At 40.6% G+C, this 12,510-nt stretch overlaps 1 protein-coding gene across 6 annotated transcripts in view; it reads right to left on the bottom strand.

Moving 5' to 3' along the window:
• Nucleotides 1-439: 439 nt before the first annotated feature.
• ATAD1 (ATPase family AAA domain containing 1) overlaps nucleotides 440-12,510 on the bottom strand; it is a 66,192-nt gene continuing 54,121 nt past the window's right edge. For 5 of the 6 annotated variants that reach the window (XM_047701734.1, XM_047701735.1, XM_047701732.1 and 2 more), the window contains 4 exons: nucleotides 11,610-11,699; nucleotides 9,294-9,344; nucleotides 3,504-3,640; nucleotides 440-1,809 (listed from right to left, as the gene is read on the bottom strand). In XM_047701734.1, the coding sequence (XP_047557690.1) occupies nucleotides 1,689-1,809; nucleotides 3,504-3,640; nucleotides 9,294-9,344; nucleotides 11,610-11,699 (399 nt within the window). In that variant the 3' untranslated portion in view covers nucleotides 440-1,688. The remainder of the gene's footprint in view (nucleotides 1,810-3,503; nucleotides 3,641-9,293; nucleotides 9,345-11,609; nucleotides 11,700-12,510) is intronic. The other variant, XM_047701733.1, reaches the window with a different exon arrangement.

Here is a 12,510-nt window from a genome sequence, read left to right as displayed (position 1 = left end):
TCCGTACTGAGCCACAATAATGACTGCCTACTAGGATGTACGCTGTACCAGTGCAAAAGCTACACAGAGAGAGAAAATACTCCAAGGGCAAGGTGCATACCCAAAAGACAATCCAGAAAATGTTACATACCTGAAAAGACCAAGAAGTAGAGAAAAATTAAGAGAGTCCTCTTTATTACATATTTATAAAATACTAGTATAATAGTCATTAAAAATGGAGACAAAACTTTATTTTTGGTATCTTGTGGTTTGCAGCCCACTTTCAGTCCTCGGCACCATGTTCGGGACTTGCTTTCTGCTGTAGCCTCTGCCCTGCCCGTCATTCAAAGCACAACGGAATGCTCCAACAGCTTCCATAAGACTTTCTAGCAAGTAATTTAATCCAATAAGTCACAAATAAAGACTGAGAGTTTTCAAAGAAATACAATAAAAACAAAACTATCTGAAGCATAATTTAATCTTTCAGGTGGTTCACAGAAGGCACCTCAAGATCATATTGTGCCATTTTCCTCATGCGGTGCATTACGTGGCTGTAACAGAATTCTGGTTAGTGACATTTTGGACAAAAAAAGTTTCACGTGTAGGGCACATAGCATTGAATGACTACGGATACAATATGGGGATTGTGATGTGTACATCTGTACTAACTAGGGCATAATTTAAAATATGCTAAGAAAACTTTAAAAAATTAAAGTTACAAAATGAGTACTTTTAGCACATTTAGTTAACAGCTACTTGCTTTTAACTATCATTTCATTTTTGATGACCAAATTATATTTGACCATAATTAAAGAATATACAACTTTAAAATAACATTAAAAAACCATGGTTACAACAGAACTGTGTCCCATGAAACGAAGAAAGGACAGTCACATACATACAGTGAATGGCACCATGGTGTTTCAAAGCCATTCGTGGGCAAGACTTTCAATCCATGTGTCGGGGTATGGATCTGAAACACGTCTCTATCTGGAGTGCTGCCAGGAGGAGGTGAAATCTGCGTTGATCGCCCAACAGCCTGACAACCAGTCAATGCTCATCACTGCACAAGTATTTTTATTTGCTTATCCTGATACGACAACAGCGGAGCCACATCCGGAAACGGAGAGGGGGTCGACTGCAACTATTCCACAGCAGAGAAATGCTCGACTTAAAAAAAGCTGAAACAAAGGAAAACAACTGCAAATGGCTGAATCGCTGTACCTCAGACACAACCATAAATCTTCATTTTGCTATATACTGTTTGGTACTTTCTGATTCAGTAGTTGGGGTAAAAAAAAGTTTCTGTATTCAAACATATCTACAGAATTCAATATAAAATGTGTGAATATATACATTTAATATACACACGCACATACACACGCACACTCACATCCCCTTCCTCACGAATGACTCAACAAATCACGTTTGAGGCCAGCTTAGACGCTCTCGGGCTGCCACACGTGGCTATAGATGTCAGACACACATGCCCAGGCAGGCTGGATCAAACCTCTCCTGATTTCTGACAATCAGTGATACCACTCACACAAGTGTATCTCAGTAACATAGAATTCAGAGTATAAAACCAGTGTCGGGAACACAGAACTCTATTGGTGGGTGAAGAACATTTCTCTTTTCATTCTATTTCCACTGATGTAAGAGAGCACATCGAACTAGATCACACTTAACTGTACAAATGATCTTTAATCTTAATCTAAACAAACATGTGTTAAAACATTCTGAAACGCCGCATCCTTTGATTTCTTCATTTTTTCAATTGCCCGATGCAGGTCCTGTTGCTGCACGGGCCGGATTTCATCCTCATCGTGGCTGCAAGGCAAACAATGCAGATGGTCAAATGACTTTGGGCTATACCTCCCTCAAATATGCTGCCCAGATTAGAACATGACATCTCTTTCCCACGTATCTAACCCCGGAAGAGAGCCACACTTCACAGCTCTGTGTGAATGCCTCCAGGAATTCACCACGTGTACGCCCGTCGGGGGAGATTCTGAAGTACCACTAACTGCTTGGAGGCAGGAGGCCAGAATGGCTGGTTGTAAATACACATTCCAGACATGGGGATGAAAACCAAACACCGCACACTAAGAATCACGGGCAGAGTATTAGCAAAACGGGACAATGCTAGACACAGGTGTGCAGCTGATCTAAACGGGAATGGAATTCTAATCAAGGAGTCACAAGTAGCATTTGTGGCCGCATATTCAGGAACATATTTAGCATGCGACAAACAGAAAACAGAATTCTTTGCTATTAACAAAACCAACTACTCTAAAACCGCCCCCCCTTCAATAATTATATATAATGTCTCTTCATAATCTACAACACTTAGAAAGAAACATTTGGGGAAAAAGTTATGAAAAGCCTAGTCTACTAACTAGATTTTTCATACTGAAATATAAGTTTTTCAAAGGCTTTGAGGACAGCAGGAAAAGAGGACCTTCATGAGTAATGTAATTTATTCACACAAAATGTATGTATTCATAGGTTTTTTTTTTTCCCTCTCCTCATTATCTTATACATAAGAATAAAAACCTTTGGAAAGTGGACTCTTGGCTACAGTCAGAGCTCAAAAGTATTCCCATCGTTAGCATCAGAGGAGCTGGATAATTTGACCACAAGTAAGTGAAGTGAGCCTCTCTCTAACGGGGCCCTGGGGAGCACTACTGGCGGGTGCAGAACTAGCACGTACGCAGCTGACGGTTCAGTGCCACAGGACACCCTGCCGGGGAAGCCTTCGAAGGCCATGTGCTGGGTGGGGGGAGGGAGGGGGCCTGAGAAACCAAAGGGCAAGAGGTGGAGAACTCATTCACCACAGGCCCCGGAAGTACACGGGTCTGCTAAAAGTTACAGCAACTCCTTGTCGGAAGGTCAGGATGGGACGAGTCGCAGAGTTGCAGAGCTACGCTGGCCTGGGCAAGGGACCTTTTGGGAAAGGGACCTTTTGGGAAAGGTCCTTGTGGGCTGGGGTTCATCAGGGGTGGCTTGTTCCCGTTCTTTAGTGTCTCTGAGTATGAAATGGTTTCTCAAACTCCTGCTTTGAAGTTGTCTGCAGTGATAACAGTTTGTTTGGTAAACACGTCACTGTCAACAAGCTGAAATCTAACCCCCAGCCAGGGCCCTCACCCCCATTTACGTGTGAAACTCCTGCAAGACCACAGGCAGTGGGATCAGGAAGTTAGGGGGAAAGAAAGCCAGGAGTGCTGGAAAGCCCTGCTCTCCTAGCACAGGCTGTGAGCCTAAGCTCCTGTCGGCCTTCTGCGCCCAAGTCCGTGCATGTGCAGCAGAAATTCGGCTTTTCTTTCTCTTTATTCCAAAGCCTCCCCATGACCCGTGTCCCTAATTCACTTTCAGAACTTCCTTTTAGAAAAAGAGGCAATTCATAAAGTTGGGGCGAGCGTTCATTCAAGCTTACTTTGGTTCCATAGCAGGGTTGGTATTGTAAAGAAAAATGAACCAACCTTAAAGCTCTACAAGGGTCTGACACATCTGAGGGATTGTACCTTTCTTCGGACGTAGAATTCACATATTCCCTGACGCAGAGGAGGGCTGCGTCTCTGCACATCTCTTTCAGGTCGCTGCCCGAAAAGCCATCCGTTTCCTGGGCAACTTCCAGCAGGTCCACGTGCCTGTCCACCTTCCACAGGGAGAAAGGAACATAAAAAGTGCTGCAGAGCATCGAGCCAAACACACCTTTTTTTTTTTTTTTAAAGATTTTATTTATTTGTTTGACAGAGATCACAAGTAGGCAGAGTGGCAGGTAGAGAGAGAGGAGGAAGCAGGCTCCCCCTAAGCAGAGAGCCCGATGCGGGGCTCGATCCCAGGACCCTGGAATCATGACCTGAGCCGAAGGCAGAGGCTTTAACCCACTGAGCCACCCAGGCGCCCCCCAAACACACTTCTTAAAGAATGCATACTGGAATAGCACGGAATAACTTTCAGTTTCTAGTTTTTTCTTTAACCATAAAAGCTGGAATTTTGAAATCTAATTTTCGTTAACTGTCACTATGACTGGAACAGCAAAATAAAGCCTTACCAGACATAGCGTACAGGGCCCAGGAAGACAGACACGCCAACGCTGTTGCGAGACGGTTTATTCTCTTCCTCTGAGAAGACTTCTCAAATGTGTACATCAGCAATCACACACCAACTACTCTACTGCTTGTAATCTTTGTGAAGGAGTACATGCACTACGCATCTGTCCATGCATACTCAAGGGACTGATGGACACTGACGACTTCAGGACAATAGGCTACCAATGACAGAGACCACAGAAGATGGAAAACAAAGCACGTGGAGTACCTTTTAAATCTGGGTGGTAGATGTAAGCTTATTAAGTGTATACACTTGAAATATATCTTAAATTAAATAACTACTTAAAAACACCTTCCAAATCATACTCTGAGATGTTAAAAATTAGACTTCCTCCCTTAAACAATCAACACCTCCGCTCCATCTTTTGGCCACTCCCTTGTTGGACCGCACTGTGTTCTAACCATTCACAAGCCTTGCACATGACACAGCGATCAAGTCACAAAGATGAACAAATCAGGTATGAGAAAAGCTGGAAAAGAGAAGATCCCAGTCACTGCAGGAGCAAGAAGAACAGAAGCAATGCACCACAATGGTTAAGAGAAATGCTCCATCACTCTTTTGCTGTGTGGGCCTGGGCAATTTATTCTATCACTCCTCTGGGTTTCAGTTTCCCCAACTGTAAAATGGCAGTACTATGTGCTCCTTAGATGGATGGAGGATTAAGTAAAACAAAGTATATCTCACCACTATGCTAAGCACATGGCAAATACTCTAAAAGCAAACCTTTTTACAAGATAATAGCTATCAGACAAACCATGAAGTCACAGGAACTGTTTTCATTAGGAAACTAGGAAGGCAGCTCCCAAGTTAAACAAGGTTTTGTGTCCCGGGAGCCACACTGGCATACATTGAAGGACTCCTACGATAGCCGAGAGCACAGCACCTGCTATGCACAGCTGCCGCATGTACCATGGAGGGCACACACGCACGGCCCTCTCAGCGCTTCACACACATTTAAATTCTCGAAACCAATCTATGAGACTGCTGGCATTACCTCCGCTTTCCCAGTGAGAAATAACTAAGTAAGGCGTAGGGATGCTCAACAGTTATCTGCCCAAGGTCACCCAGCAAGGAGTGGTCAAGTAAGAATGTGGGGCCCTAGGGTCTGTCTCCAAAGCTCATGCCCGTGAACTACTCCTGCTGCGTTACGGAAAAGATCTAAACTCAGATTCGTTTGTAAAAGGGACACCCTGATGATCTCACTACAGAGACAGGGTATCCATTTTATTAGTCCTAATTCTTTTTATACTTGAAACTTAAAGCAAAAATCGCTACCCTGTTTTACATGAGTGAGTTGTGCTAAAGGACTATCAGTAAAGAGATGTGAAAGACTAGAAACAGTATCATTTGAGGCATCTTTTAACAAAACTACAATAATTTCTTTCAGATTCTAGTGAAGTAATGATATGCCTTCAGCATACAAATACCAGCTAGTGGGAAATAAAATGTTCCCATGTCGACAGTTATCCAGAAAGCATTCAGAATTATTATGAATCATAAAACTGGAGACTAGTTCTTTGTGCTTTTAGAAACAGAATGCTAAAAATTCCTTACACCCATGGCAAATGCAATTCTAACCGAATTTCCAAAGATGCTACTGCTAAAAAAACCAAAAAAAAAAAACCAGAATATGTAATCAAAGTTTAGAAATAATGAGGAGTTTAAGTTAAATGTGAAAACGTTACAGCCTATGTAAAGTATGGCTATCTCATGAGACAGAGCTTAAATTGCATCATTTATATTCATCATCTCTATGTAAGTCATCCACATCATCTCTATCTGTATTAAACCACACAAGTTAACTTCTGGCAATACCATCCTTCGTTACACTTTTTTGAATTAAATAGCTGTATTAACTTGAAGTCTCCAAAATTGTCAGCAACTACCTTCCTTTTTTTTTTTTTTTTTAAAGATTTTATTTATTTATTTGACAGAGAGAAATCACAAGTAGGCAGAGAGGCAGGCAGAGAGAGAGGAGGAAGCAGGCTCCCTGCTGAGCAGAAAGCCCGATGTGGGGCTCGAACCCAGGACCTGGGATCATGACCTGAGCCGAAGGCAGCGGCTTAACCCACTGAGCCACCCAGGCGCCCCCAGCAACTACCTTCTAATACGTGATAAATTTCAAGCAGTAGCACAGCCATCCTAAATCAAAAGAACTCACCAAATTATATTATCTCTTTTGTTTTCTTCCCTGAACTGCTCAATGATGCCTATCTTTGTTAAAGGTCCACCAATTGTCTTTTATCTAAACAGCACTACAACTACACAATGTCTTTTTTTTTTTTTTTTTAGATTTTATTTATTTGACAGAGAGAGATCACAAGTAGGCAGGGAGGTAGGCAGAGAGAGAGAGGAAGGGAAGCAGGCTCCCCGCTGAGCAGAGAGCCCAACCCGGGGCTCGATCCCGGGACCCTGAGATCATGACCTGAGCAGAAGGCAGAAGCTTAACCCACTGAGCCACCCAGGCGCCCCCACAATGTCTTTTTCAAAGTGGTTACCAAATATTCAGCTAAAAGGCAAATGTAATACTTCAGTTTCTTGCTCATACAGGAGTTCTTTACCCAAAACACATGGAAAGTATTAGGAATTCCTCAAAACTGTACAAAATATTTCATGTACAAGTAGTTTTTAAGAAAAGACTACACAGCCTTTATCTCTTTTATTAAATGACTCTATCATCCCCACAATAGTAATCTCTTTCAATTGCTAGGTTCTTCAAACTTCTGCAAATAGCATATATGTTTTTTATGATTGGTTTTATTTTTTTTTTAAGATTTTTTATTTATTTTCTTGACAGACAGAGATCACAAGTAGGTGAAGAGGCAGGCAGAGAGAGAAAGGAGGAAGCAGGCTCCCTGCCAAGCAGCGAGCCCAACGCAGGGCTTGATCCCAGGACCCTGAGATCATGACTTGAGCTGAAGGCAGAGGCTCCAACCCACTGAGCCACCCAGGCGCCCCATCTATGATTGGTTTTAAAGAAAAAAATGAGCGGGATGCTACTGAAAGAGATGGGAGAAGACTGGAAGAACCACAAAGACATACCTGCTTTTGGACAAAGATTCAACATCAAAAAGATCTTAATTCTATTGAATTATGATCCATTAAAAATACTAGTGTTTGTTTTTTCTTGAGTAAGACAAATAAATTCTAAAATTCATACAGAAAAATCAACAAAAATAGCCAGGAACTTTGGCTTGGGCGACAAGGGCAAAACCCAGACCATGGAAAATGTGGACAAACCCAACCTGACTGTTTCAACAAATAAACTGAAAGAAGGTGGAGAAAAGGGAGAGAGAGATGAAGGAATAATCTATAGCCTACAGATTAAGAGACTGAAAAACTATCAAATAATCACAAATTATGAACTTTATATGGATCTTGAGTCAAACACCTACACAGTAAAAAAAAAAAAAAAAACCAACAAGCCATCTAGCAGAGAACAGAAAATATGGACAAGGTATTCAGTGATAATAAGGAATTACTGTCAATTTTTTGCAAGTGTAATAATGTCAAGTCAAAAAAGTTAAGAATTCTTCCTTTTAAATATACAACTAAAATAAACCTGGGAGGTAGGGAAGTAGGGGAGAGCTGGAGCAGAGTAAGTGACCCAAGGATGGAGGCAAGCCACAGAAATATAAGAATTCCTCACTATGGGAATCTTTTTGACTTTTTTAGTTTGGCTACAGCAGGTTCAAATAGTGAGTTTATTTAATTATTATTATTATTATTTCTTAAGTAAGCCCTATGCCCAACGTGAAGCCTGAACTCCCGATCCCAAGATCAAGAGTCGTGTGCTCCGGAGCCTGAGCCATCCAGGTGCCCCTCAAATAATGAGTTTAGATATGATGTTTAGGACAGTGAGGAATACGATGTTATTCAAAACTCAGAATCTATAAAGGGGGAAAATTCCCAGTAAATTAAAAAAGATAACCCAGGAAAAAATATTTTCAAATTTCAAAAAATATTTTGAAATTTTGAAACAAAGAAAAATCTCCCTAATGTATTAGAGTTCATATAGATTAATAAGAAAAAGAACACTGCAATAAAAAAATAGGCAAAGCATATGAACAAGTATTTCACAGATAAGAATTCAAGTGGCTCCTAAACATACTCATTTCATCCCTAAAAGTACAATGAGATACACCACTTTCTACCTATCATGTTGGCACAAAGTTCCATAGCATTCTGTTGGGCAAGGTTACAGGGGAAGAGATACTGTACTATTGCTGGTATGAGAGTAAATTAGCACAGACCATTTGGTAATAGCTACCAAAATTATAAATCATATCCTCTGATTTATCAATTCCTCTTCTGGAAAATCCACCCCACTAATAATCCTGCACAAGTGTGAAGAGACACGCGTATAAGGCATTTTATAAAGAGTAAAAGACCAAAGTCAACCTGAATGTTCTTCAATATGGCACTGACTAAATAAATTATGGTATTATCCATATAGTGGAATCCTATGCAATGCAAAAAACAAAACAAAACAAAACAAAAAACCACACACAAACACACAAAACCAAAAACCAAAAACCAAATCCCAAAGAGAGAGAAAGAACAAAGATACGATATGCTAACATGGAGAGATCTCAAAGATGCATGAGAAAAAGCAATGCAAAGAACAGCATACGCAGTTTATTAATATGATTTACGTAGAATAGGGAAGAGAAATAATAGCATATTCTAAGTTGCTGGTATGGACACAATGCCATCTGAAAGGATACAGAAGAAATACAGGAAAGGAAGCGAGATTCTTCCCTGAACACCATACAATGTACTCATTTTAATTCTGAAGCATGTGACCTTAAATATACAAACTATTAAAGATTTCGATTATACCTTCTTAAATCTAAATTCCAACTTTAAAAAATATTGCAATTAAATAAATTTTAAAAAATGCACACTGCTGTACAAAAATAAATGTATCTTATATAACTGGAGAACAATCTGAAAATATCAAAGAAGACGGTAATCTGTAGACGTGAAAACACAGGGCTTTTAAAAAAAGCAGACCGTCTTTGTTAAGTTCAAATGCACCAGGGTTACTGAGTTGCATGAGCAGGCAACAGTTTTACAGTGATTTATGCCAAGTACAAAGCTGTTTATTCTCAGATCACTTTTTCATTTTCTTCTAAAATGGTCTTATGAACATAAACATATTTATAGGATGGGGAAAATTATAATTTTCTACTTACATTTTCATTTTTCAAGATGAGTTTCAGGATTGCTTCTCTTTGTTTTAGAGCCTAAAACCAGAATAATTTCCAGTTAGTACTAAAAAAAATTAGAATCAACTAGTTCTCCTAACATTTCTTCTTTTATCTGTAAACCATTTGACAATACCTACAGGAAATGACAGAAACTCTAAAGTATCAGCCTAAGCAAGGTCTAGGTTCTAGACTCGAATCGTCTGTGGTCAACCTACTGAATTCCCATCTTCTTATTCTGAATCCCCAGTGATTAGCACAATGTCTGGGAAATAATATGTTTTAGTGAATGAATGAATACCCAGGATGACCGAAGTCTCTCCCCTGTAAGCTCTGCATATCTCCTTCTCTTTTTTATTCAGGAAACTTCTAAAAACTCAATGCTATAGTAAAATCTTTACCACTAATTGGAAGATAGAGCAATAATACCCTCTCAGTTCCTTCACTTCAACCGTAACTTCCACACTCGCTAATTTTTATTAGTGAATTTTTGTTTAGTGTTGACAGTACCTTTTTTTATATGCTGTCAACGCTGAACAAATATTCACGTACATTCTACTGTACATCGTTTTATACTGGACTGCAAGAAGACATTCTATCGATGTAATCTTTGTCTTCAGAACCATCAAAGGAAATTTTCTTTAAAAATGTCCTGTCTTGGGGCGCCTGCGTGGCTCAGTGGGTTGAGGCCTCTGCCTTCGGCTCAGGTCATGATCCCAGGGTCCTGGGATCGAGCCCCACATCAGGCTCTCTGCTCTGCGGGGAGCCTGCTTCCTCCTCTCTCTCTCTCTGCCTGCCTCTCTGCCTGCTTGTGATCTCTGTCTGTCGAATAAATAAATAAAAAAATCTTAAAAAAAAAAAAAAAGTCCTGTCTTGCAAACAAAATAAAAGTGAAATTCTTGGTCGAGTCACACGAAGTTCATCCACAGCTGGCAGCAACCTACCTTTCCCACCCTCCCTCCACCTGTTTTCCGGATGCACTAAGTGAACTACCCCCAGAGGTCATCATTAAACATGTGCTCCCACATCTTCTTGCCTTTGTTCATTCTGGCAGAAAGACTTTCCCTGCCCCACCTGCATAAGAAATTCCTGCCCTCCTTCAAGGCCAGCTGGAGTCTGTATAGTTCACTAACTACTCAGATAGAATTATTAGTTTTCATCATCATTTCAGGTTCTCACAGATCTTTAAACTATGTTCTTTATTTATGTGTCTGCCTTTCCTGCGTCAGAGTGGAAGACAGGGATCGAGCTCCTTCACCAGAGCTTGGCAGGTGCCCGACACAGAGACAGTGTCAACGCTCGTCAAACTCAATTTTAGAGTCTCCCACATCAAGTTAAAAAATTTCTTCACTGACTTCTTGGGTACATTTTCTAACACAGTGGCTGACTTTGCGCATACCCTTGAGGGGCCAGAAGCAGTAGCTACAGAAAATAACAGGTCAGAGCAATTAGAGGTCACAAACATCAATGCTAGGAATCCACGTTTACCACTGCAAACCAGGAAGCTGCAGAATACACGAGGAGACAGGGAGTTTTTACCTAGAGACTGTATTAGAACGTTTTTATTTCAAGATCTGAAAGGAATGACACTGAGCATTCCTCTACACAGCTATACATGTAACATGCCGATCGCATGGCACACATGTTCACTTAACAACCCTGTTTCCTTCTTCAATAGAAAGACCCATAAAATTCAAGAAGTGATGACTTTGTGAAAAATTACACAGTACGGTTAAGTTATAATCACTGACCTGAGAGTATTTCTTAATGAAAAAAAATAAAAGTATTAGAAAGGAGCACTGGCTGAAGACCGCCCTCACACCTGCATTAAGTTAAAGTGTAATACCTCACCCACTGGTTAACCAATGGCCCTATCAGAGGAAAGCCCCCACTACGATTGCCAATAATGAATCAGATCAATGGCAGTCCTTCCAGTCAGCCTTCTGAAGGGAGCCATTCTTTAACGCCAGTGCCCCTAATTTCATCCTGCGCTAAACCAAAACTGTAGTCCAGGTTTTCCACGTATCTTACCAGATGATTTGCTACACCCTAAAGAAAATCACAAAAGCAGCTAAGGAAACCTGGGGTAATTATATACTTTGAAGAGAAGCAAGCAATACTCATCCTAGGAAAGTATGAAAGAAGGAAGACCAAGTGGAGAGTGGAGAGGACAAACAGTTACAGGGCTTCTTGACCCGTTCCTTTCCTGCCTATCATAAATATAAGTCTGATTAAAAAGAAACATTCCTTTCCTGTAAAAAGCTGAGTATTTAACTGGGCATAACATCAATCAAAAGCACTCACGGGCTGGTTGATATGAAATCTCGTGGGCATTCTTCTCATGATGGCCGAGTCAAGATCCTGAGGACGGTTAGTAGCTCCCATCACGATGACCTGGACAGATAAAGAAAACACAAGGTATAGTATTAAATATACCAGTAATGCTCCTTTTAGGATGTTATTACTAGGGCTTAGAAGATACAAAAATTAAGAAGTATTTAAATCTTCTATAAGAAATTACTTTAATCCGCTATTACTCAAAAATTTATAAATACAAATCGAAATTAATCCTAAAGAGAGCAAATCATGGCCAAACTGGTAAGACTGATGCATTTCACCAGCCTTTTTGTAACTAAAATAACATACTATCCAGTTAACAAAGAATTATAAAGATTTAAAGTAAAAAAGGTTGTATTCTATAATAGATGGTTGCTCTATGGCTGCATGACGAATAATTAAAAGCCACGTATGGTACAGCTTGGGAGCCCATACAGGGGCGATACTTCAAGGCTGCTAATAATAATATAAAGGAATCATTTGCTCTGAGTCTAAGGATTCTGGCAGTAGGAAGAGAGAGCATGTACTTTTCCCTCTGGGTTTCACATCACCACTTCATGGGCGTGTCAGCACTGCTGGTGACACCCTCTCAAAGCTGTAACACAACCACCAGCAATCAAACTTTCAACAAGGGCAAGAGAAGAAGAGTAAACATCGAACAAGAGCAAACATCAAAATGCTGGGTAGATGGGGCGCGTGGGTGGCTCAGTGGGTTAAGCCTCTGCCTTCGGCTCAGGTCATGATCCCAGGGTCCTGGGATTGAGCCCCACATCGGGCTCTCTGCTCAGCAGGGAGCCTGCTTCCCCCTCTCTCTCTGCCTACTTGTGATCTCTGTCTGTCAAATAAATAAATAAAATCTTAAAAAAAA

This window comes from Lutra lutra, chromosome 14, assembly GCF_902655055.1.
Source record: "Lutra lutra chromosome 14, mLutLut1.2, whole genome shotgun sequence".
Lineage (NCBI taxonomy): Eukaryota > Metazoa > Chordata > Mammalia > Carnivora > Mustelidae > Lutra > Lutra lutra.
This window is presented reverse-complemented; position numbering and strand designations above follow the sequence as displayed.